At 38.5% G+C, this 27974-nt stretch overlaps 1 protein-coding gene across 34 annotated transcripts in view; it reads left to right on the forward strand.

Moving 5' to 3' along the window:
* Positions 1-20263, forward strand: part of nfia (nuclear factor I/A) — a 607739-nt gene extending 587476 nt beyond the window's left edge. For 3 of the 34 annotated variants that reach the window (XM_069938543.1, XM_069938524.1, XM_069938530.1), the window contains one exon: positions 3405-9198. In XM_069938543.1, the coding sequence (XP_069794644.1) occupies positions 3405-3481 (77 nt within the window). In that variant the 3' untranslated portion in view covers positions 3482-9198. Of the gene's footprint in view, positions 1-2064; positions 2226-3404; positions 9199-10450; positions 10470-10638; positions 10732-16737; positions 16783-18798; positions 18886-19404; positions 19668-20005 lie in introns of those variants that run through there. The other 31 variants (XR_011357787.1, XR_011357794.1, XR_011357789.1 and 28 more) reach the window with 31 other exon arrangements.
* Positions 20264-27974: the final 7711 nt, after the last annotated feature.

Below are 27974 nucleotides of genomic sequence, written 5' to 3' on the forward strand. Positions count from 1 at the left end.
GTAAATCTTGGATGGAGCATGGGATATCTGTCCAGTGTGGTGGCCTCGTTGAGGCATCAGAAATCACCACACAGCCTCCACCTTCTTTCTACCTTTGGGAACATGTGCAGGGGGGACGTGTCCAACCGCCGCACTATCCCCAACACCTCAATTTTCTTAAATTCCTCTTTGGTGAGGGCAAATTTTTCGGGAGGGAGGCAGCGCACCCAGGTGAGTAGCGAGGGGCCCTCAGTGAGGATGTCGTGCTTTACTCCACACTTTGGTTCTGTGAAGGAAAATTGCAGCACCACGATTGTGGGGAACTTCACCAGGATGCAAATGAAGGCATCATCGGACAGTATGACTGAGTTGAGGTAGGGGGCCGGTAGTTGGCTTCCCCCGGGGGCATTGTTTGAAAAGTTCTGACATGCACCAAATGCCGCCCTTTTAAGTCTACCAGCAGGAAGTGGACATGCACGAAATCGGATCCCAGGAGCGGTTGCACCACTGTCGCAATGGTAAAGGTCCACTTAAATTGGTGGCCAGCAAAACGTAGGTGCATGGTGTGGGTGCCATAAGTTCATATAGAGGTGCTGTTCACTGCCCTCAGTGCCAGGCCTGGCTTTGCATTCCGGGTGTTATAGGTTGTGGGGGGGGGAGCGGGTGGTGAAGGACACTTATTTCAGCACTGATGTCCACGAGGAACCGCCTTCCCGACAGAGAGTCCCACTTGTGGCGGAGGATGTTGTATTGGCCAACCACCACAGCCATTAATGATAGTTGGCTATGGAGTTTCCCAGAAACGTGCAGGGTAGGTGGCATTGATGGACCCCCACACCCCATTGTTGATGGTCATGATATGGCTGGGCAGGGGGGTCCACTTGCCTCTCTGTTTGCTGTGGCCTTGTTTCCAGCTGAAGTTGGGACTTGGCGAATTGTTTTACTGAGGCACCAATTTCATTCTTCAGTCTCCAGAGTATGTCCGCCCAGGCTGTGACTTTCCTGGGGTCACTGAAGTCCTTGTCAGTAAGCAAGAGTTGGTTATCCTTGGGCAGCTACTCCAGGAAAATCTGCTCAAAGAGCAGGCAAGGCTTGTGCCCCTTGGTGAGTGCGAGCATCTTGCTCATGAGGGACCTGTCCCCCAAACTGTCCAAGTGGAGTGGACGGACAGCATGCTCATGCTGTGATAGCCCGAAATTGCGGGTTACTGACTCTTTGAGGCCACCATATTTGCCTTGCTCTGGAAGCTGCCATAGGAAATTGACGATCCTCGCTGCTGTGTCCTGGTCGAGTGAGCTCACCCCATAGTAATAGCAGTATTATCAGCGGCAATCTGGTGAAGATGAAACTGGGCCTCAGCCTGTTGAAACCACACCTGTGGCTGTGATGCCCAGAACACTGGCAGCTTGAGCGAGACTGAGTGGAGAGCTGCTCGGTCCATCATCTTTGGGTCCAACTGCCGATTGGACCTGTCGGGTCACCAATGTAGTGTACGCACTACACGAAGTGTGGAATAAGAATGACACACACAGTTGAGTTGAGGTCGAAGACTGATTTTTTTGCTCTACCAGCTCCTTTCATATTTACTCCCTGCCTCTCCTGCCATATGGGAGGTCACATGGGACGATGGATGTTGGTCCCTGCGGGGCCCTCGCGATTGCCGCATTTGCCGGCTATTTTGTGATCCGGGTCGCGACTTGGTTCGCAGGCTGCTACAATATCCACTATATCTACAACTACCTCCCTGAAGAGGTTGAGATGTTGATCATTCTGTCTGGGGGACTTATTATTCCTTAGCTCCATTAGTTTAACTTGAACATTTCATCTTATGATAGGGATTGGTTTAAGGTCCTCCCTCTCTTTAGTTGTATGTTTCAAATAAATTCCCTCGCACTCTTTTAAAAACTCCAGTAGAGACAAGTCCAACATGTTCAACCTTCCTTCATTAAAACAATTCACGTATCAGTCCAGCATCCCTCCCTGATGTGTTTCCAATGCAGTTATATTCTCCATAAATAAGGAGTTGCATTGCATCTCATTGATCCCATTTAGTTTAACTCTGTGTCTTGGTGTCTTCTCTTCCAGTCCTGGTACCTGGGATAAAGACCATAGTTTCCCGCCACCAAGCAGACAGACCATCTGACCCTTTCTCAACTCTGTAACATGGGAGTAAGACGACTGCACTTCAAGCTGTTGGGGGAGGGGAGATCAATATAATTTCAACAGAAAAAAAAATGACATGAAACAGCACGCCTAAAAGCTGAATGATGAAGACCATAGCAATGGATTTTTTAATATAGATTAATCCAGATGTGATCTTACCAGTGTTCTGTATAACTGCTTTTATATTTATTTTTCCAGCAATAAATAATAGCTTTCCTAATTATTTGTGATGCCTGATAAGTAGCCTTATGGGAATCATACACTAGACACCCACATCCCCCAGTGTATCCGAAATGAAAACAGAAAATGCTGGAAGCAGTCAGTTAGTCAGGGAGCACCCGTGGAAAGCAAAGTAGATTTGTTTCAAATTGGCCTGATATTGTTCAGCTGGAAACAGAAACTCTGTTTCTCTTTCCACAGATGTTTGACCTTCTGTGAATTTCCATCATTTTCTGTTTATTTTATTTCAGTTTCTAAAATCTATATTTTTAAAAATTATTTCCCTCTGCATATCCGAGCTCTGCAAACTTTCACATACACATGATAGATTTTTATTTTTTAACATTTTTCTGCCAAAATGGAGATTTCACATTTTCTCATTCACTAGATCTTTGCCTTCTCACAATCTGTCTTAATGACCTTTATAAGCCTTCTTGGATTATAGTCACATTTGACTCTCCTAACCTGCCTTTGCAACATTAGCAAATTTGCCTTTATTTGTATAAATTGCCTATCCTGAGCCACCATGATGTTTTCAGATCCTTTCTTTGCATTAAATAGATAACATTGTAAAGCTGTGACACAAATGGAAACACTTAAAAGCTGAACCTTGATTGTTGCTCTTTCTGGGACTGCTTTTTGAGTTTTGAACGATCATTTAAAACTTAAATAAATGTGGATAAATGTGTAACACTTCATGTAGTATCCAAAAGTGAAAGTGAAGTTAATAATTCAAGTTTGGACCACAGTTAGACACTGACCTGCTACATGAAATTGAAAGGGCAAATATTCTTCTCTGTTAAAAGTCTTTTATGATTTTGGATAATGTACCAAGTCAAAGCTTTTGCAGCTTTAGACTGAAGAGAGTAAGAGAGTCATAATTATGAATAAAATTAATACTCATATTTCATTTGCTCTAATTCATCTGCTGAAGAAATTGTATATATCAAGAAAAACTAAGAAATAAGAAGCTACTTTTGTTGCATTGCATCTCATTGATTCCCATTTAGTTTAACTCTGTGTCTTTGTGTCTTCTCTTCCAGTCCTGGTACCTGGGATAAAGGCCATAGCTTCCCGCCACCCAGCAGACAGACCACCTGACCCCTTCCCAACTCTGTAACATGGGAGCAAGACAACTACACTTCAAGCTGTGGGGGGAGGGGAGATCAATAGAATTTCAACAGAAAAAAAGTGACATGAAACAGCACGCCTAAAAGCTGAACGATGAAGACCATAGCAATGGATTTACTTAATAAGAACTGGTCATACTCGTCATTTTCATTACCGTGCTATTGATATACAAGGGTCTGTTACAGAGGTACTGAAATACTTAGGCTCTGTTAGAAAATTCTGAAGTGTTTTAAAAGTAGAAGGTAGGCATAGCCAGGTAGTCTCTCATACCGGATAGAAATAGTCCGCTACCCCTTACAAACTGTGTGATTACCACACAGTTATCTAGAGTCTAACTATTTCAGGCAATCTCCAGCTAGCAAGAGACCCTCAACAGAAAATATATTTGTGAAAGATAATGAAACAGATGTATTTTGAAGTTCCATAGCTAAATCCTGCAAGATATAAAATACTACAAGACCATGGAAATAGCTAGGGCAGCTTTCTCTGCAACATATCACAAAATACAGCTCTTCTTTTTTTCAGAAAATTTACGAAACACAAACCAAGCTATATACCGACGCACATTAATTATCATAGCTCCGATAGGCATCCTGAAAGGTATATAACATTCAAACATCTCACTATAAGAAGGTTGAAATGCTGCATTCACACCATTTTTGTTTTCTTTATTTTTCTCTCCAACAATAAGATAAATTGTTAAAAATGAGAAATCCATGCAAACTGGGGAGGATGGTCTGTTTTGATTGAAACTAACAGGAATCAATCAAAAAGGTTTAATTTTTTTGATTAATTGAGTAAAGTGCAATTTCATTGGATAGTTAAATATCTTTGTATGATAGAGATTGTTGAAAATTCTATTTTTGTTTTCCAAGTCCTCCCACCCCAGGACTCTAAACTATCGGGGTAAAATCATAGCCTTGCAAGAAAAAAAGGGGAGCTATTTTTTGCTTTTTTTATTTTTTTTAAAATAAACTTGCATCCCTCAAGTAAACTGAAGGAAGATTTAAAAAAAAATTAAAAAAAAGCTAATGGTGCTTTTACCAGATCATGTAAACTACATTCAAAATTATAGCTACTCATTGTTTTAACTAAGCACATAATAGAAAATCGCCACATCATACTATCAGTAAAATTCTTTCTGAGTTCAAAGGCACAGTACACAGATTAAAATCTTGACGAGTTTTTCATTGTTCCACCTTGGAACACTAGAATTCAGATCCACATGTTGTATCTAGGAATTTATCCGTATCAATTTAAGTAACTTGTACATGTAAGAAACAAAAAAAAACACTGCATTGAAATAGATTTCTGACCAAACGGCAAAGCAAACCCTCATCCATCCTATGAGGCACGCTTCGCAAATATTTAACAAACCATTTTCCCATGGTATACCAACCGTATATATTCTCTGCTTGGCTTGCCAGCCAATCAGACATTTAAAATGCATGATCTAGTGTTAGTGACTAATTTTTATATAGACAATGTAGGAGAAATGTATAGTGCATTAAGACACAGAAATATAATCCCTATTCCGGGCACTTGCCTTTTGAACTGTACTTGTTGGGCCTTAGGAAAAGGCCTCTACTACTGTCCTATACAATCAGTAAACAGAAAGTCTTGGGAAGACACTTTTGCTCCTCACTTTTTCCCTAATGGAATAAGTTTCTTGATTTGCACGAAAAATATAAAAAAAATTCCGCATCAATGTGCCTTGCCCTGGATAGCAATTATACGTGGAATCATTGCACATGTTCCTATAATGTAACAATCCTTTTGGGTCTTTTCCTGGTGTAGCAATCAGAGACACTTTTTAAATGCGACATTGATGTCAGCCATTGTAAAGTTTCAACATGTAGGAAACAAATAAGTTTTGCCGCAGATAGGATTAGATTTCATTGTCCTTCACAGTCAGTACTTTTGAAATTTGTAGTTGCTAGTGTATCAGTATTTTTTTTGGATGTTGCTACATTTTAATATTATTTGGTGTCTTCCTTTGTTTTCCCAGATATATGAAAAAATATGCAATACCTGATTTATCACTTAGCAAGTTTTATTTTTAATTTTTTTTATTTGACCAAAGTTGGTGCTGCTGTTAATGCAGTCTGTTAGGTGTTTGTCTTGTAAATTGTAAACGCTGAATGCACAGACAGGAAGGGCTCTCCTTAGAGTTGCAGTAGAACTGTGAAGCACTAAGCTGAACCCTGCTCCAACAAATTTCAGAACAGTTTGTTCACATTTGAGCCTTAAACTTTCATTCAAATCCCAGACCCATATTTTTCTCAGCATAGCAGACTGCAAGGAATTTGCATTCAAGAAAAACAAAAAAATGCCCATTTTATATGCACATTTGAAACTTCCAAGTTTTCAAATTGTTTACTGATTATGTATATTAAAATGATTAAAACAAGTTTCTGGATTTTGATAGGTGTCTACTAAGTGGTGAGTAAGTGTTCCACAATACCGTATTGTGTGATTGTAATTGTTTGATGTAATTTCTTGTAATCCACATCCTTAGCCTTCCTTTAGCACGTAGCTGGGCATTACATTGACATTTGTGCACTATACAAAGAGCAGCTTGCAGTGCTTCACAGTGAAGGGAATAGCACGGACAAACTTTTTTTGTAGGAACCTTGTTAAATATCAAGGTTTATGAGTAGAATTGGTTGTACATACAAAATAATAAGTAAAAAATGCACCCTGTTTTTAAAACAGTTTTTAAAAAAAGCAATAGTTCGGGCAGTTAATTTTGTTCAATTTTTTTGTTGGTGAGTGTGATTAGTCATGGCTGCAAAGCAAGGAAAGAAAAAAAGTTGAGCTGCCCATTCAGCAGATTTGTAATTTGTATGTTGTATAGTTGTATTAATTACACTGATTTAATCTGCCCTATTTTGTAATGCAGGAACTTTTGTAACATTGTTAAAATGAGAAAAAAAATCTGTCAATTTAGCTTAGTGGATCTTCTGATCGTTGGTTATAAGGCAGCATTCGTAGTATTGCTATTCCTCTGGGAACTGGACTTGAGTTATAAACTTTCCTGTTTCCTTTTTTGTATGTATTTAAGTACTTTATTTTTCTTCTTTGATCGGTATGGCATATTCCTATACTTATAAAGTATAGGCTACTGAGAAACCATTATAAATGGACTTTACATGCTGTATTTTTGAAGGTATTTGTTGTTTCAAGTCTGAAAGATGCTAAGGAAACCTGAACAAATTTAAAGTTTTTAAAAAAAAAGTTTTTTTTTAAAAGGTTTGGAAGAAAGATAGTATGTAGGCAAAAGGGTAATGGATGAAACAGATTGGGGTGGTAAGTATTATTAAGCTCACTCTCTTTCACAGTATGAAGAATACAACAAATGAGAATTCAGTTTCATTTAGGAGGTATGGACAGCATGTCGTTCTTTTAATAGAAGGGAGATGTGATTATTTTTTCTTTACTCCCCCACCCAACCATCAGGGTGGGTAAATGTAATGTTAACTTTACCCTTCGATTATTCAATTATCTTTGCATCCTCTTTAAGAATGTAGCCTTAAAGAATGTTGCCGAGGTAAACAAAAGCAAGCTTAGAGTCTACAATATCAGGTTAGAAATGTATGTTTTTGTTTTTATTAATTTTGCAAAACAATGATCATGGGTTTTTGTCTGCCAGTAAGTTAGCAGTTCTAACTGACTGACTTCAAAGTCAAAGTTGAACTTAGATAACTAATAGTACAGACAGACTAGAAATTGCCCTGATGCTCTAGATCAGCTATTCTTCAAAAGTAAAGATGGGAGAAGGGATAAGACCCTAAGACATAAGAGCAGAAATATGCTATTCAGCCCCTCGTGTCTGCTCCGCCACACAAGAATGAAAATTCCTCTCGAAAGCATAGTTTGCAGAATTCAGTCAGCCCACAGTAATATGCAAGTTCCATGACAGGTTCTCTCACCTTTTTCTTCATGCATACTGCGGCTCTTTTTTTTAGTGGCAGTGTTGATAAACTAGGGACTGGACAAAAAAAAAATCAGACACACCACTTAAGATGGTTCTTTTTTTCTTTGTAGCAACGTTTTTGAATGTCAAACAATACTACACATTCAATTGTGTCTCTGGAAATATCTTTGATAGAAGGCCTCCATGGAACAAAATACCATAAGAACATGACTTTGAGATTGGCTTGATAATAGAAGGAGAGCTTTAATGGCACCTGGCAGGATTCCGATGCACTAAAATAAAAAGTCTTGTCTTGAAAGTAATGCATGCATCAGCGTTTGACAGTAAAACCCAGCTTTGCAATTGCAAACCGAAGCTGTACAACAGCTCGGAACTTAGAAAATCTTTTTAATTAAAAAAAATACAAAAATGTTTGCAAACAGTACTGAAAATTATTTTGGTGTGTGGCAGGTAACATTGAAGCTGATCTATAGCACTTAATTGTAATGAATACTGTGTCACCAGGTTTATAATTAAATTTACTGTTAAATGCAAATCCATTACATGGTGCTATTACAGGCTGGCAATGATATGTGACAACTTGGGCTCACTTCACTTGCTTTATGACAGTGTAAATGCGCAGCAGTGTTTTCTGCATGAGAACTATGGACAAAATCTATGGTTAACCTTGGTATCTATTGAGTTTACGTCAATCCTTGCCTTTTGTCATTATTATAAATGCCAGCTTTAGATAAAATAAAAAAATAAGACTACCAGCATATTACCTGAAACATTACAAAAAAGTGGTGCCTGTGAAATCTGTATTATATGAATCTTCTGAACTACAATTTTCTACAACGGTCGCCTTCGCTGTCTGTCAGAACCTTCTCCTGATAATTAAGCAAATGTAAAGTAACCAAACAATATTACTGCATGCTATTCCATAATGCTTAACGAGCTGTATAAATATTACTCAAATTTATGTTAGTCATTTTTTTCCTGACTTGGTTCTTGTCAGATAGTTTTAAAGATATTTCACTGAGAACCCATCTGTCTATTTTTTGGGGGGTGTTTTCAGTTTTTTTTTGAGCTAATACATTTACTTTTTAAAAACATTTTCAGTATTACTTATTTTTGTTTATTTTGCTTCACCCGAGGGGGTGGGCACAGTTCCAAATTTAGAAACTGTGTACCCAATAAAACTTACCTGACAGTTACTTATAAGTGGCATCGCACGCGATTCAGTTTATTTTTTTTAAATGACGTCTGTGCATTTACCGTCCCATTACTGTGCAGCAGTGCTGTTTTGTCCGGGTCAGAAGCTCCTTCTCCAACAGAAGGACTAAAAAGAACTTCAGAATTTTGGGAGCAGGTAGCACTTTAGCAGATGGGAGAATGGGTACCCGTGCCCACCCCTACCTTCGCACCAGAGCACGTATTTTTAAAACGAGAATTAAGGAAATGGCTGTTTAGTTTCATGCACGGTTGAACATTTACTTTAGATGAGTTCAGTAAATTTGTTGTGCCTCTAGTATTGGCAATGATTCTGTTCTCGTGGTCATTTAAAAAAAACGTGTATGTGAAAGTATGTTATTGGTTGAGAAACACTGTGGGCGTCAATTCTTACTCAACTAAATCTCTGCAAGTTTTGAGCTGGTGTGGATTAGTTTAACTCTTGTATTCAACCATTAGTGCTACCAACTTCTCACATTACAATATGATTACTGGAAGCAAGTGCTGCATTTCCTATGCAACAAAAAAAAGGAAAATAAAATGCTAATGCTACTGTACCCTGCATTCATGACTTATTATTATGGTGTCTTTTTGTTACAGTGGCAAACCATCATACACAAAAGTGGTGAGATGGTGGAGGATTTTTTTAAATTCAAATATGAACAGCACCAGATAGTATGAGATAATAAATCAGCCACCAGCCCATATGCCAAAATGAAATTTCATTTGCATTGCCACTGTTTGCTTTTACAACCATGCATTTTTTACTTGATTAAACCACTGATGAAATTGACCTGCCAGTGTTGTTACAGATCACTTTACTGGTTTCTTCCCCATCCTTGTTTTTGACCATTTCTGTAATCTGAATCCCGTTGAATCACAGAAGCTGTTTTCAAAGTCCTTCAAGATGTCACTAAGAGTCATGATAAGGTGCCATGCAAATTACTACTCACTCCAGTTCTGCCCAAACAATTTTGTGACTGAATTTCCAAATCTCCCTTATCCCTGATTCCTCCATCCCAAAGCAAAAGTCTGTTATGGTGTTTTGAATGTTAAATCTATCATCAACCTTGGTCATGAATAGTTGTCACCCATGCTCATTTTTTTTTCACACTGAGAAATCCTACCATGGACCTCCATCACCTAAAATGACAGAAGGAGAAGACAACGAAATGAACTGACTCGGTATATAAAAGTAAAAGATAAAAATTTCTTGTTTAGTTTTATTAAGTGACCCATGCTCATTTGATGTTAAATTCATTTGCCGTCCACTCTGTCCAACTGTGACCTTACTTACAAACCCCCTACCTCTAAAGTGTCTTGCTTACAGATGCCAGGTACACTCCCCACCTCAGCCACCTGACCGGACCCTGCTCTGGTTTCAGGAAAGTGGCTCATGTTTATCAGTGAAAGCATGCAAATTCCTTTTAATGATGTCTGAGATCTTGGCACAGGTGAAATTTGAATACATGACAACCTGTTGCAAGAGATCATTTAACATCCTTCCTCTTCCTCATGCCAGTTACATTCACTTGAAACTCCACATATATGTATTTATCTAGGATCATTTCACATTTCAGTTTTTCAACTATATATTTACCTTTGCTTGTTCCACTGTTTAATGTGTTGAATTTTATTCTAGATAAAATTTTAGATGTAACTGTACAGATGTACAGTTCTCATGCATAACTTGAAAAGTTCCAAACCTTTGCAGATTTTCCAGAATTTACATTTGGAAATCTGTCTGCTGTTTATTTGCTGATTTAATTCTGGCCGAAGATCAACAAGACCATTGACTTTTTTTTACAGAAGAAAGACTGAGATAAAGGTAAATCAAAAGATTGACTTAATCAAATGCAAAAAGTAAATAACATGATTGTTTTGTTTAGTTGCCAGTGTTTTAATTAGTTTTTAAATTTTAAAATCTTGTAAGGAATTGTAAAAATGTTAAACCCAATGCTTAATTTTTAAAATAATGTTTGAATGATTTTTGTCAGAAACTTTCACAAGGATTCAATCTCTTTGACCTTGACACACAGTAGGTATGGCTCATCTGGCTGTCAAAGCATTTCTCTGGGTAGGGCTTTCAGGTAAGAGTATGATTAGTGGGTAAGGGACTTGTCTGGAGAGGATTCAGTCCCAAGTACAAAAAATTATTAAAATGCATGCAGCTTTTATTCTTGTTTCTTATAGGTTTTCATTCAATTAGAACATTATTGGCTGAAAGATTTCTGTGATTCAATGCATATTTCAAAATCAGATGTGTGTATATGTACGATTTGTTTGATAGATATAACTTTAAAGCATTGTAAAGTGGCATTGTATATGCATGTTGAGACTTTTTTTTAAAAAAGCTGTGTTTTGATCATTAGAATTATTTAACAAAATATAGTAATTCCATGCAGATGTATATGGAACACACAATTGAATCACACAATTTCTAGAAGGACAATAGCAAGTGTGATTTGTCATGGAAAAGATATTTAAATTACTGAAACGATCAAACTATCTTAGAACTAATGTGAATTAAATTCTTTGATGCTACTTTTGCTGCTGAACGGATGGTTGGAAATTTAGTCAGTTTGTATGGACGGGCTTCCATAAAGAGAATGGTGAAATGCAGTTTTCTTTTACTTCATGAGCCATTTGTGAACCATTGGCTCTATCAAGAAACATAATATTGCAGTTTGGTAACTGCTATTTATAAGAAAGCTAATGATATTTCAGAGTTATTCAACATGGAAATGGTGTCTTTGGCTCAATTATCTATGCTAACCAAGGTGCCTGCTGGAGTTTGTCCCATTTGCCTTCATTTGGCCCAGATCCTTCTAAACCCATCACCCCTGTGTGGAAAAAACTAGCCTGTCGTATCTCCTTTAAATCTTTCCCATCTCACCTTAAACCTATGCCTTCTACTTTTAGATATCCTCTCCTGGAAATAAGACTGTGACCATCATTTTATCTATACCCCTCATAGTTTTATAAACCTTTGCTCCAAGGAATGTGGTTAAAGCCTATCCAGGTTCTCATAATTCAAGCCCACCACTTCCTTGTGAATCTTATCTGCACCAACTGTAGTTTACTCTCAATTCTTCTGTAGTATAGTGACCAGAACTGCACACTCTATTTCAGGTCATCAGCTGTCCAATGAAAGCAAGCATGCCATATGCCTTCTTTACCATTTTGTTGTCACTTTAAGGGAATTATGTACTTGGACCTTTGGGTCTTCTATTCCACAAAACTCCCTCGGGTTCTGTCATTTACTCTGTATGTCCTGCCTTGGTTTACTGTTTCAAAATGCATCAGTTTGTACTTTCCCAAGTTATATTTTGTGTTCCTTTACATTGCCCACTTTCCCAAGTGTTGTAGCCTGAGTCAAGCTTCTACACTGTCCACTAAAACACCAATGTTGGTGTCATGTGCAAACTTACTAATCATGCCACCTATCTTTTCATCCAAATCATCAATAAAGATGACAAAGTGCAGAGTTAAGGTTAGGTTGGCACTGATCCCTGCAGCACACCATAGGTCACAGGCCTCTGATGTGAAAAAACAACCTTTCACTTTCACCCACTTCCTACCACCAAGCAAATTTTATTTCCAGCTGGTTAGCTCGCAATTGATTTTATGTAATCTAACCTCACTAAACACTCTTCCATGTTGGACCTCATCAAAAGCCTTGCAAAAGTCCACATAGACAACATCTAACGGGATGTCCTCATCAATCCTCTTAATTACCTCTTTCAAAAACCCAATTAAATTCATGACTTCAAAGCCATTCTGTCTGTCCTTAATCAGTCCTTGCTTTTCCAAATGCAGGTGGATCAGAATCCCCACCAGTAAATTTCCTTCCACTGATATTGGACTCACTATTAGATCACAATATAATGTATTTGGAATGTAGATAACTTACGATTTGCAGAAGATTCTACAGTTGTTGAACGGATGTTAATGTTTGTCTGTTTTCAGCACCTTGGAAGAGTATAAACCTGTTGATTTAGTTCTGGCCCCAATGATGTAAAGTCTGAGACTTTATGAGAGTCAAACTTTATAGCAATGATGTAGTTCATTGTTTGGGAAATAAGATTAAATTTCCTCAATTTCCACTATATGAAGGCCGAGCTCAAACCTTTGTGTGGACAATATTTAGTTCAAGGTATTACTGTTATTAATGTGGTCAGTATTTCTTGTTCAATGTAAATTCTTCTAAAAAAGAATGTTTATAAAAGTTGAATAAAATCACCATAACCACTTAAATTTTGTTAAAGGGATCGGATGATAAACTGTTTTAAAATAAAGCTAATTGAGTAATAAAAAGATTGGTAGACATGTTAACTTTTGCTGTTAAGACCTCTCCCATCAGGACTATTGAATTGGATCCTTTAACATGTTTTTTTTAGTGATTCAAGTAAATTCTAATGCTATTCCTATTTCAATAGGTAGGTGTGCTTAAACATTCTACATTTGAGTAAAAGCTGAAAAACTACAAATCTGAACTAATAGCAGGAAATATTGCTCAGGCCCAATTGCTACAGGTATATTAACCTTTCAGCCAGAGAGAGACAAAGGTATATATTTATTTGAAATGTTATCCATGTTCCCAATGATTTCTGATTATATTTTAGTTTGTATAGTAGATACTCAAATAAAAATGCTAGTAATAATAGAAAGATTTTCTAAATTTTCTCATCTCTGAATGCTTAAGGGTATTTCAGATAGTAATTGGAGTAAAATTTACACTGAATTGGTCTCCCCAAAAAAAGGATCATGTCATCTTTAAAACCCATCAAAATCCTGAACCTGCATTATATGAAAGGATCTTGGGAGCACCGTTCGCAACCATTTCAACAAAGTCCATCCAGAATCTAATCCAATTAGGTTGGAACTTCTACCAACCTGCCCTGAAGATCATCTTCCAAACATTGTTTTTCTTTATTGCACTGATCAAACAATGAGCAGGTAATCATGTCTGGTGCTTTCTGAAAGTAGCTGTAAAATGCAAGTATTATACAGTCTGCAGAAAAATTACAAATCTCAGATAAAATCAAAAAAAAAATAGAGTTAATAAAGAGAAAAGCCAGGTTAGCATTTAATGGATCAAGGAATACTGTCTTTTGACAGATAACTGGGGACAGAGGGGAATGTGGAGGGACAATAATGTTTAGTAATTACAGTATATAGGCCTGGAAGTCAGCCTGAAGAAAACTGAGGTCCTCCATCAGCCAGCTCCCCACCATGACTACCAGCCCCCCCACATCTCCATCGGGCACACAAAACTCAAAACGGTCAACCAGTTTACCTATCTCGGCTGCACCATTTCATCAGATGCAAGGATCGACAATGAGATAGACAACAGACTCGCCAAGGCAAATAGTGCCTTTGGAAGACTACACAAAAGAGTCTGGAAAAACAACCAACTGAAAAACCTCACAAAGATAAGCGTATACAGAGCCGTTGTCATACCCACACTCCTGTTCGGCTCCGAATCATGGGTCCTCTACCGGCATCACCTACGGCTCCTAGAACGCTTCCACCAGCGTTGTCTCCGCTCCATCCTCAACATCCATTGGAGAGCTTTCATCCCTAACGTCGAAGTACTCGAGATGGCAGAGGTCGACAGCATCGAGTCCACGCTGCTGAAGATCCAGCTGCGCTGGATGGGTCACGTCTCCAGAATGGAGGACCATCGCCTTCCCAAGATCGTGTTATATGGCGAGCTCTCCACTGGCCACCGTGACAGAGGTGCACCAAAGAAAAGGTACAAGGACTGCCTAAAGAAAGCTCTTGGTGCCTGCCACATTGACCACCGCCAGTGGGCTGATATCGCCTCAAAACGTGCATCTTGGCGCCTCACAGTTTGGCGGGCAGCAACCTCCTTTGAAGAAGACCGTAGAGCCCACCTCACTGACAAAAGGCAAAGGAGGAAAAACCCAACACCCAACCCCAACCAACCAATTTTCCCCTGCAGCCGCTGCAACCGTGTCTGCCTGTCCCGCATCGGACTTGTCAGCCACAAACGAGCCTGCAGCTGACGTGGACTTTTACCCCCTCCATAAATCTTCATCCGCGAAGCCAAGCCAAAGATATAGACAATAAAGGGCAAGTTTGGAATGTGCAATATCACATTGTTATTACCAGTTTAGTTCCAATTACAGTTGAAAAACAAAAATAATTAATTTTGACAGACAACAATAATAAAACAAGAATAAAAATTGAAGAATTCAAGGCATATATTAATTATCAGCATTATATAGGTATCAGTAAAAGTTGCAGGGAAGTATCCCAAGATAGATATGCTACTAAAGAAACTATCTTGTGAGTTATCAAACTAAGCTCAATGATGGTTTAGCTATCAACCTAAGTCTTTAGTTCAGTAGAGATATTTGCCATTTGTTTTATTTAGCTTGATCTAAAATACTGCTTTGCACTAAAGCCTCAAGTGGTGAAACCATCAAAAAGCTAAATTGGATGCTCTGTGTTAGTCTTCAAAGATGCCCACTTATCAAGTTCTACAGAACAGGAAAGATTTTTCTTATAATCAACTTTTAAAACAAAACTTTTCATCTCTGCTAAAGAGTTAGGGATACCTTAAATATCTGGCAGAAGGTCTGCAGCTTACTTCCATTAAAGTCAGTGAGAGTCACTTTGAATTTTATATTTATTGGAATTCTGTATGTTGTATTAGATGATCTGTCTAAATTTAACCCAAATCCTAAGGCAAAATCTGAGGGTTCTTGCTGTTGTTGAGACAGTACATTTCCCCGTATCCAAAGTTCTGAATACCGAAAAGATCCATAAACCAAACTTTTTTGCGGCACCGACATCATGTCACAAGTTGAAAAATTTATCACCTGACTTGCCCATGTGGGGCTCTGACACTCTGTAAGACAGAGGAGACAGACGCTGAATGGCTGGATGTCGGCTCAGATAACAGGCTGGAATCTCAAGCCATCAGTAAGTGACTGGAGGAAGTCGGTGAGTCAGATAGTGCATGGGGAAAATTTTGGTGCAAGGATCAGTCCTTAAACCAAAGGACATGAATGTCAACTGTCCTCGTTTCAGATAACTCCCTCCCTTCTCTCTTTCAATTTCTTCTTTACCCTCCACTGTACGTGGCTTATAAACTGCGTGCTGCTGTCTCCTAGCCACAAGTAGTCCTTTATCCCAGCGTCATCAAGGAAAGCAGCCTTCCAGAAAGGAGGGGGAAACCTCAGGCTCCTGGGTAGGAGCAGGGACTATAGTCAGGACTGGCGACGGCTGAAGCTACTGTGCTGTTTTTTCGGTTTTGTTTGATAACCGATAAAACAAAAACTGAACAACGTCTGGTCCTAAGCATTTTGGATACGGGGAAATGAACTGTACCATCATGGCTGCCAGTGAATTGCTGTAGAGTTTAAATTGCCACTTTCTAATTAACAGAAACACTTTTGAGGCTCTATGAACAGACTTCTTTTTACCCTGCAAATGGTATTTTGGAACTCCATTCTGTGTTTTAAATGAAATGGAGAGGTTCAAGATAGATCCACTGCGAGCTTTCACGTGCTGCCACTAACTAGTCAGAAGTTTTAAAATGCATCCGGATGATCTAAAGTTAAAAAGTGAAAGTGAAAATAAATTTATTCAAATTACATTGGAGTTATTATAATTTGGACGAATACAATATTGATTCCCAAATGTTGCATTTTCAAACACAAGAATGAAATCGTTTGCAAAATTTGCCACGTAAAACAGTTCAAATAATTATTGCTCATAATGAAAACATCAGGTTAATAACAATAATTCATTGATTAGCCTCTTGGTTACTTTCTCAAATTATTTGATAATTAAATTCTTTCATTCCAAACACTTTCATGCCTACAGGGAAAATAAAATGTTTTTTCTAAGTGTGAATAAATATAATTATATTGGCAATTATTCAGTCAGGCAGATTAAACATTCTCATTGTCTTGCAAACAAGTCCTGCTGGAGTTCATTAGTAATTTTAGATAGACACAATTTGAACTATAATTCGGATGGTTTAATGTTCCTTGGGTTTTCCTCAATTCCAGTATTATATTCCCTTTCTCATGAACTAACCACCCTTTTAATTTTGTTAGGGACTAGAGAAGCTTTGTTAGCAATGGAAAATTCACCAAGCAATGGTAAATTCAAAATAATTGTTATATTAAACTATAATAACATTATTATTTCTTACTTATCTCTAACTTAAACTCTAAATTTAACCCCACAATGCACAAATGTTTTGTGTGTGTGTTAGTTAACTCTAAAAAGTCAATTTTTAGAACTTCAGTATCATTTTGGTCTTGGTTGAAGGATTTAAATTTTCAGTTCAGAAATAATCATAATATGCTTTCAAACATCATATCTTCAGGCCTCTTTAAACTCACAATTCTTTTCATGAGTTGTCCTTCAGAGAGATTTTCCTTCATGCAGCTGTAACCATTTTCTGGGCACAAATAAGAAGTGGACTTACTTATTTAAAAGCCACTTATGATTGTATCTCCTGTGAATAGGATAATACAAGTCCCATCATTCCAGAAGGTCAAATTTTCTTCTTCAGTTTTTTTCTTAAGAGAGACAGAGTTTTCAAAGCACAGTGTCCTTTTTGAAATCCACTTATTTTCTGCATTCACCTTTTATTAGGAGAAATACATAACAGTACCTAGTCTGGTTACTGTAATTCAACCCTGTCTTTCACAACTCCTCTGTGTGTGTGTGTGTGTGTGTGTGTGTGTGTGTGTGTGTGTGTGTGTGTGTGTGTGTGTGTGTGTGTGTGTGTGAGAGAGAGAGAGACACAGGGTCTTAACTTCTAAAAACAGATTCAAAATGTCTGAATTTTATAATAAATTTCTCCAAATCTCTCATGACATGTGCCATCATTTGTCTTTGAAGTTCATGATGTCTTTTCACACTAATGTACTAAAACATCTCTGTCCACTTACTCACAGAATCAAAGTAATTATCTTTGTTTGATGGTTCTCTTCCCACATGGACACAAAAGGGCTGTGCATTTACCCAGGTGCTTCTTAAATAACACCTATTGTTTTTAACATCTCAAAACCATCATAAATCCTTTCATTTTTTACTTCAACTGCAATCAGCAGCTATTCCGTCTTTCAAACTGGCTTCTGTGAACAATGGGGTTTAAAATGCAAATACTTTGTTGATGCTGAAGCCAATTACCAGCTGCAAAGAACCATGTGTGTCTATAGAATGTAAATCAGCTCTGTCCACCCAAAACTAACTTACTAAACAATATTTATATAAAATATAATTTTAACATTAAACTAATATTAACACAGGTCTATTACTCCTTCAACACCAGTCTTGGTTATGTTCTATGCCATGGCTTTTCACCTCAGTTTCTTACATAGCATTAGAGTCATCGAGTGATACACTACAAAAATAAGCCCTTCAGTTCAACTTATCATTCCTGAGCTAGTCACATATAACACCAAGCCTCGCACATCTACCCCTTTTTACGTCATTTAAACGTCATCATTATACTCATTTCTGGCAGGTTATTCCATAAATCCACCACCCACCTACTTCTTATGTCCTCCAGTTTTGGACCTCTCTACCCTGGAAAAATGAGATGTGCTTCTTTGTTCCATTTTTCAATTCATGAAGGAAATTCAAATTTATAAATTAGATTCAGAAAATGTTTATCACTAAAATTTCAGGTGGCTGCATTTTCAAATAGGAATGGTGGTAACTGACTTCTGACTAAACAGAAATTTTTTAAAGTGCTGAAAGAGATCCACTAACTACCTCAGAAATAGTTGTGTTTGATTGGAGGTTTATCCACATATTTCATGTGTTTACATGAGGGATGGAGTTGTATAGCGCAGAAATGAGCTCTTTTGTCCTCTTTTGACCATGCTGACCAAAATGCCAATCTACTCTCATCACATTTGCCCATGTTAGTCCCATATCCCTCTATGCCCTTCCAGATCAAATATCTATCCAAAAATCTTTTAAACATTGCAATAATATCAGTCTCCACCCTTTCCTCTGACAGCTTGTTCCACATATTCACTTCCCTCTATGTGCTGACCAGTCTTCTCCAACTCTTTCAATACTACCTCTGTCATGAAATACCACATGCAGTTATAAAAATAAAGATTATGTGCCTTTGAAATCTCATTGCACCTCAGGTACCTTATGAAGCTTTGCAGGCTCACTTTGCAGATACCCTGAAGTCAAATGGAAGCCAAGAGTTGCCAATCGGAATTTTCTATGAGGTAAGATAATTTGCCAATTAAAAGTGATTCAACATACTAAATTGCAATAAGACACAGAATCTTTGTTGTTAATGCTCCATCTGTCAGGGAGAAACATTAGATAATCTACAACATTCAGGGAAATGACTGACTTGCTCACAGCAGAATTTTCCCTCATTTAAACTCCACTTTGAACCAGACATTGCATAGCTGCAATAATTATGGTTAAATACTCAAATAAGCTTATAATAAATCACTTGAATATTATAAGTGGCTGTAAGGCCAAATTTATAAGTGCATACAATTCCTCATGTTAGCTGCAGGACAAATGGACAGAGTGTTAATGCTGAGCAATTTTTCATGTTTGAGCCAATGCAGCACTTATACACCACATGTGTATTACAGAAAATTACCTACTGGTATTTCCACCTTTTACACAGTACCGTCAGTTCCTGCTACAGTCAAATTTAGCTCGTTAAGTTCTCCCTAAACGTTGCATTGTGCAAATTTCTACAGTCACTAACTCTCCTATTCATGCAGGAAAACAGTTAAGATATATTGAGTTGCCTATGTGTGTGTGGGTGTATGCGGAGGCAGGCAACAGGGGAACTCTGATGTTTGTCGAGAAAATCTACCGATGCTAGGGTCAAGAACAATACGCAAAAACTCAGCAGGTCATGCAGAATCCATAGGAGGTAAAGGACAACACTTCTGGCCTGAGCCCTTCGTCAGGAATCTAGAAAAATGGAGACACTCATGGAAGGTGGGAGGAGTGGAGGAAGGAAGAGGAGCACAGGCTAAAGGTAAGAGGGTAGGAGAAGGAAGCTGAGGAGGGATGGAGGAGAGGGCAGACGGCTAATAAGGATCGTCTGATAGATGAAGGAAGGGAATAGGGTGGGGAGCTGAAGGAAAGGAGACAGAGGGCTAAGGAAAGAGAGACACCAGGGGAGAGGGTTAACAGAAATGGGGAAAGTTGATATCAATACCAACTGGTTGGAGACTACCGAGACAGAATAATAAGATGTTGTTCTTCCAATTTGCAGGCAGCCTTGATTTGGTAGAACATGGGGATGTGGGAAGACCATGTCAATTACAATAGTGTTAGAGCAATGTCTCTTACTGTTTTATTCTTGTTTTTCAGCCTCATAATGGCTTCTTTGACTTTCATTGGCACAACTCTGGAAAAAAATGGCAATGACAGACTCCAAAGGTGATCAAAAGCTTTGAAGCAAGCCTAGCTCTCTTATACATGCACAAATTAAGCAATTAAACATACCTGAGTACTCACAAACACCTGTGAAGCCAAATGTCCCAAACATTATGGTGGCTTGAATTTCTACATAGTCAAACCAAAATGTATCCAAATAACCTTGAATAAAATCAGGAATGTGAACTTTAATTATATGTGTATTGTTTGATTACAATTTTACAACTGTTGGACACAGGGGCAAATAAAGGAAATAAGTGTCTTTATCCCAATTATTATGGAGAGCTCTATATATAGGTCAGCACAACATTGAGTGCTTAAAGGTCTGTACTGTGCTATAATGTTCTATGTTGTAACTCTTTCTCTGGTACTTCAATGATGACATTGGCATTTCCTTCTGCACCAAACAAGATCCAAAGGGATTCCACCATCTGACACATATTCGCCTTCCCTTTCCACTTTGTTGAAATCTCATCTCTTCCCATCAATCACTCTCTTGGTACCTACCCCTGTGACCATAACACTTGGACATATACCTCCTTATTCACCACCATTTTGGGTCTCAAATAGTTCTTCCAAGTGAAGTAACACTTCGCTTGTGAATATGTAGGGATCATTTATTCAATTTGATGTTTCCTATCTGGCCTCCTCTACATTTGGGAAACTGGATGCAGATTGGGAGGTCATTTCATTGACCTCCTTCACATCTGCAACAGCAAGGACCTCCGAATGGCCAACATTTTAATTCCACACATCACTGCCACACTGGCATGTCTGTACCTGACCTAATGTACTGCCAAAGTGTGGCGCCACTGGTAAACTAGAGGAACAGCAGTTTATCTTCCATCTCAGCAGTCTCCAACCAGATGGCATCAACATCGGCTTCTCCAATTTCTCTTAACTCTCTCCCCTGGTCTCTTACTTTTCCTTATACCCTCAATCTTCTTTCCTCCAGCTTTCGCCTCCCTTCCATTTCTTCTATCAGGCGGCCACTCTTCTTAGTTCTCTGCCCTCTCCCCCTCTAACTTCTCAGCTTCTTTCTCTTCTACCCTCCCACCTGTGTCTACCTATTACCTCTCAATTGTCAGCATGTACTCTTTCTCCATTCTTCCTTATCCCACCATTTTATTTAGGCATCTCCCTGTTTTTCCACATTCCCAATGGAGAGCTCACTGCCTTTTACTTCCTATGGATGTTATGTGATCTACTGAGGTTTCTGCAGCATTTAGGATCTCTGAATCTACACAAAGCCTTGGGTTATATCTTCTGCTAATAGAATGGAATTTGTTCTGAACTGATAAATGACATGAAAGGAAGTGAAACAACTGGAGGCAGAGAGATGAAGACCCTTCAGAGTGAGCATGCAAGATACCCCTGCAGAAGCCCCTGTGGATTTCACAAGGCCTGCTCACAATTGCCATTTCAATACCATCCACAGGACGAATAATGAAGGGGGCCTATTGAATTACAAATATGCAGTTGTTCAAGAATGGCTGATCAATAATAAAGGAATGCAATTGCTGAAAGCCAAGGAAAATACTCAAGTTTTCAAGGCTCAATCATGCTGGAGAAAGTTTTCAACATTCGCAAACATTTGGATATCATTTCACAACTGGGACTCTTCCATGGGCTGCTGTGTAGTTGAAAGAATTTTAAGGATTCTGGGAAAATGCAGACAGCATTATTAATAAGGGAAGTCAGCTATTCCAGTGTAGTCAGATAACAATAACATGAGGAACAAAATGGGGGTTGTGCTTCTGAAGTTTGTTCAAGACAACTTTCTTGACCTGTATTTCTTTAGCCCACTAAGCAAAGTGGCATTTCTGGACTTGATTCTGTTCACCAAATCAAGCCCAATGGAGGTAGTATGAGTGTGAGAATATTTGGGAAAAATTCTTGGTGACATTTTCCAGGAAAATTGTGAAATCCTTTGAGAGGGTGCAGAAAAGATTTACTAAAATGATTCTAGGGAACTTAATGTGGAAAATTTGTGTTTGGTTTCAATAGGACAAAGAGATTCCTAGTAGATCTGATGCATGTATTTAAAGTCATGAAGTGCAATAAATGGTAAAAAAAAAGAACTGTACCCTTCAGCAGAGGGATTAAAATCTGAGGTACACAAAATAATATGAGGAGTTTTTTACGCAGCAAGTAATTAAGGTCAGTAATGTACCCCTGGGGTAGGTGGTAGAGCACATTCAATTCTAGCATTCAAAGGAGAGCTGGATAAATAAAATAAATGAATTTTAAGGGTTAGAGGAGGAAAGCTGGACTGCTGTAATGTGGACTCATCAGTCAAATGGCATCCTCCATGTTGTAACTATTTTGGGGTTCTTTATAAAGATGAATCATTGAAGATAATATGATTTCATTCCCCAGAAAACTTACTTGAGCATTTCTGTTGACACATACAATAAATGAAGCCATGTATTCTAAGGGGCCCTTTGGTTATCCAGAACTTTCACTGCCAGTGGGACGAAGCTGTTCCTCAGCCTGGTGGCGCTGGCTCTGATACTCCTATATCTCTTTCCTGATGGGAGCAGCTGAAAGATGCTGTGTACAGGATGGAAGGTTTTGTGCGTCCTTTCCAGACAAAAAATCCCAGTAGATCTCATCGATGGTGGGGTGGAGGTTGGAGAGGGAGACTCCCGTGATCCTCTCTGCCACTCTTTTGGTCCTGTGGATTGACATCTGATCAATTTCTCTGCAGCAACCATACCAAACTGTGATGCAGCCAGTCAAACACTTTTGATAGAGCTCCTATAGAAGTTTGACATAATGGTGGCCCCTTCAGTCTTCTCAGGAATTACAGTCACTGTTGTACCTTCCTGACAAGTGAGGAGATGTTGAGGGTCCACGATAGGTCACTGGGTAATTGAACTCCAAGGAACTGGTGCTTGTCCACTCCCTACTACAGAGTTGTTGACATGTGGTGGAGGGATGTCATTCCTGGTTCTCCTCAAATCCATGATCTCCTTTGACTTGTCCACGTTGAAACTCAGGTTGTTACTCTTGCACGATTTCATGAGATTTTCCACCCCTTCTCTGTAGTGCAATTCATCATTGTTGCTGATGAGGCCAACGACTGTTGTTTCATCTACAAACTTGATGACACTGTTGAAGCTGTCTGAGCACGTGGCCTGAGGTGCGTAAGTGCTCAGCGTGATGGTGCTTGATGTTCTGCTACTGACCTGGACAGACTGGTCTTTCAATTAGATCCAGGACCCAGTTACAGAGAGGAATGTTAATTTCCAGTGAGGACAGCTTCTCCACCAGCATCTTTGGAATGATTGTATTAAATGCTGAGTTGAAGTGAATGAACAGCAGCCTGGCATATGAGGTGTCATTCTCTAGATGATCATTACACCAGGCAGTAGCAACTTTTGACTTCGTACACACTTAAAAACCACCATTCCTTGTCACAAGCAGAAATATTTGCATATTTACCTACTGAACCTCTGTAGGTAAAGGAAGTGCTATTTAATTCTTTGCACTACCTGCAGCTGAAATTACAAATGAAAATGAGTGTGATGCTAAGGTAATGCACAAAGTTAACGCCAATCACAGGCCTAAAGTAAACAAGTCAAAAATTTCACTGTGGAAGATGATATGATTCCATTTAAGCAAAAGTATTTTCTTGAAGAGCTTATGCATGTTCTTGTCTCTATCGTGTTTATCAAACCAAAGGCAAGAACCAAAGACTGATTTTGTCTGCAATTTTAGCCAATGTGATTAATCTCTTTAATTTCAGTAGTGAGCCAACCATTATCTGTCTCTAAGCAGATGTGACCAAAATGTAACAGTGGTCAAGACCAAACTACATCATCAAAACTAATCATAGGTTTCAAAGCACTTACCATGTTTTAACACTATCAGTTCCAAGAAGATGGAAACAATTCCAAACTCTTTCTTTCTTTGGCTTGGCTTCATGGACGAAGATTTATGGAGGGGTATGTCCACGTCTGCTGCAGGCTCGTTGGTGACTGACACTAACTAAGTTACCCATATTAGCTAGTCCCATGTGTTTGTGCTTGGCGCATGTTCCTATCAACAGTTCCTATCTATGTACCTATCCAAATGTCTTTTAAATGTCATATAATTGTACCCGTCTCTACCACTTCAGCATGTTGTTCCATGGAAGGACCACCTTTTGTGTGAAAAGGTTGGGCTTCACGGCCCTTTTAAATCTCTTCCACCCCCCCCCCCCACCCAGCTTCACCTTGCACCCATTCTGTCTAGCTCAGTGGTCCTCTCTTTTTCTTCACTCACATACCACTTTAAATAATCCCTGTGCCATCGGTGCTCTGTGATTGGTAAGGAATTGCTTAAGGTGGGATGTGAGTGCGAAGGGAAGGTTGAGAATCACTGCTCTAGACCCAATTGTTACTGAAATATTTTGCTTTTCAGAAAAATTGTCATTGGCTCATTTCCTTTGGAGTTATGAAACTGTGCACATGACGAGTCAATTAGGTATGATTAAAACTGTGGTTTTCAAACTTTTTCTTCTTACCCTTGCAAAAAACTTGTGACGCCCGGCATAATTGTGTAGACCTTGATAAGGTCACTCCTCGGGAAAGAAGTCTCATCCTATCCATATAATTCAAGCCCTCCGATCCTGGCAACATCATTATCAATGTTTTTGGCACCTTTTCCAGATTAAAGACACCCAGAACCACATACTGTATTCAAAATATGGGCTGACCAACATATTGAGTTAAACACAAAAATCTACAAACACTCTGATTGATTACCAACATATTGTCTAGCTGACACATGATGTTCCAATTGCCAGTCCCTTTTCACAACCCTGTCTCCCTGTGTTGCCACTTTCAGGAAACTATATACTTGGTGCCTCTGTTCTTTTGCATTCCTTAGGGCACTACCATTTTCAGGTGAAACTATTGTATTTTAATGTGTTAACTGCTTTCCTAACTTATATCTATGTAAATATGCTCCGTTGTACTGGAGAAATGTTATCTTGTCCTACTGTGCGAGCATGGTATGAATGATAAATAAAATTGACTTGATTTGACTTGAAGAGCAGAGTGAGCTGTCACCCAGTGGCACTCACATCTACTGGGATGAAGTGCATTGAGAGGTTGGTCATGACTAGAAGTTAACTCATACCTTCATGAAGATCTGGATCCACTGCAATTCATCTACTGCCACAATTGCTCCACAGCTGATGCAATCTCACTGACTCCCCACTCAGCTCTGGATTATCTATACAACAGCAACATGTACATCAGGTTACTTTTCATTTACAACAACTCAGCTTTCAACACCATCATACCCTCAGTTCTGGTCAGAAAGCTACGAATCCTGGGCCTCTGCACCTTCCTCTGCAACTGGATCCTTGATTTCCTCATCAGAAGACCATAGTCACTATGAATTGGAAACAACCTTTCCACCACATTGGTAATCAACACAGGCACACTTCAAAGATGCATCCTGTAAGGTAAAACATCATGAGATGGGAATGTGTAAGGAGTTACCCTGTACAGGGCTGTAACAAGATGTGAATGCATCCTTGTACTTACAAGATAAGAGAGACATTGATGGATTGAGAGGCAGGAAGCTAGCAGGGAAAGGATAGCAACAGTTTTAGTCATTGGACAAGTAATGATATGATGATGTTCTAAGCATGTATCCAAGGGTATAAAAAATCACCATTTTGCTGATAACGGGAGAATGCATTCTCCAACTAACATTGTTAGTCGCAAGTGTTACAATCCGGTAATAAAGAACAAAGAACCCTGATTTCGACTCAGTCTGGTGTTTGTCTCACTCATTCATGAACAAAGCAGACCTAACAATCCTTAGCCCACTGTTCTACTTGCTCTACAGTTATGACCATGAGGCAAAGCACATTTCAAATTCTATCTACAAATTGGCCAATGACACCACGGTTGATGGCAGAAGCACAGATAGATCAGCTGGATGAGTGGTGTCACAACAAAAACCTTGCACTCAAAGTTAGCAAAATTAAGGAACTGATTGCAGACTTCAGGAGGGGTAAACCAGGAGAACACAAGCCAGTCCTCACTGAGTGATCAGAAGTGAATAGGGTAAAGAACTTCAAATTCCTGGGTGTTGACATCTCTGAAAATCTATCCTGTTATCTTCAAGTCGATGCAATCATGCAGAAGGCTCACCAATGGGGAGTTTGAGGAGATTTGATATGTCACCAAAGACTCTTGCACATTTCTACAGGTGTAACATGGAGAACATTCTGACTGGTTGCTTCACTGACTGGAATGGATGTGCCAATACAGATCCGGAAAAGACTTCAGAGAGTTGCAAACTCAACCAGCATTATCATGACCACTAGCCTTTACTCCATTAAAGACATCTACAAGAGGCATTGTCTCAAGAAAGCCACCTCTTGCAGTTTGATGTACATGTTTGTTATAAATCTTTGAATTATCATTGTGTCGTAATCACATATTCAAAACTGCTTATTCTGGTAACCTCAGCCTGCTTCCCAATTTGTCCTTCAAGTAGGTTTTAAGTTGGTGGTATGCAAACATTGTACCGTGAGTTATTCCATATTTGTTCTTCATTTGTTCAAAAGATAATAATTTATTTCCCAAAAAACAATTTTCTGTTCTTTTGATCCCTTTTCTCTCTCATTCTCTAAAGGAAAGTTTATCTATTGTAAAAGGGATTAGTTGATTTTGCATCAATATTAATTTTGGTAGTCGATAATTTGGTTTTTTTTTTCCTTTCTACATAAATCTTCTTCCAAATGTTGAGCAGATGGTGCAGTACTGGCGAATTCCTATGTTGCACCAGCTTTTCATCCCACTTATATAGTATATGTTCAGGTACCTTCTCCCCTATTTTATCTAGCTCTAATCTGATCCAATCTGGTTTTTCCCTTGTTTGATAAAAATCTGATAGGTATCTTAATTGTGCTGCTCTATAATAATTCCTAAAGTTTGGTAGCTGTAAGCCCCCTTGTTGTTACCATTCTGTTAATTTATCTAGCGCTATCCTCGGCTTTCCCCCCCTTTCCATAAGAATTTCCTTATTATTTTCTTTAGCTCCTTGAAGAATTTCTCTGTTAGGTGAATTGGTAATGATTAAAATAGGTATTGTATCCTTGGGAAGATATTCATTTTAATGCAACTTACCCTTCCTATCAGTGTTAGTGGTAAATCTTTCCAATGTTCTAAGTCATCTTGTAATTTCTTCATTGATGGCTGATAATTTAATTTGTATAGATTATTATCTAGTTGAATACCTAGGTATCGGATTGCTTGTGTTTGCTATTTAAATGGTGATTCTTTCTTAAACTTTGTGAAATCCGCGTTATTCATTGGCATCGCTTCACTTTTATTTGCGTTGATCTTGTACCCTGATATTACTTATATTGTATCTCCATATTCCTTCAATTTTTTATGTAATCCTTTTACTGATAATTCTGGTTCTGTTAAGTATACTATGACATCATCTGCAAATAGACTGATTTTATATTCCTTCTCTTTTATTTTTATCCCTCATATTTTATTTTCTGTAGAAAGAGAATGATGAAATAAGCTGTAAACCCAAACAAAAATGGGAACAAAATCTAAACATAAAGATAAAGAATGAAACATGGGAAAAGCTATGCTCCGAAACTATGAGAAATACAATAAACACGAGGTTACACATGATACAATATAATTGGTTACACAGGCTATACACCACGCCCCAAAAGTTAAATAAATGGGACCCAACAGTATCAGATAGATGTTTTCGCTGTAAGAAGGAAACGGGGACAACAGTACATGCAATTTGGGTATGTGAGAAAGTGAAAAAGTTTTGGGAAGATCTAAATCAGGTATTAAATAAAATCACGAAAAGCAACATACCAAAAAATCCAGAGATCTTTCTTCTAAGTAATATGAGAAGTAAAGAA

Source organism: Narcine bancroftii, chromosome 5, assembly GCF_036971445.1.
Source record: "Narcine bancroftii isolate sNarBan1 chromosome 5, sNarBan1.hap1, whole genome shotgun sequence".
Taxonomy (NCBI): Eukaryota; Metazoa; Chordata; class Chondrichthyes; order Torpediniformes; family Narcinidae; genus Narcine; species Narcine bancroftii.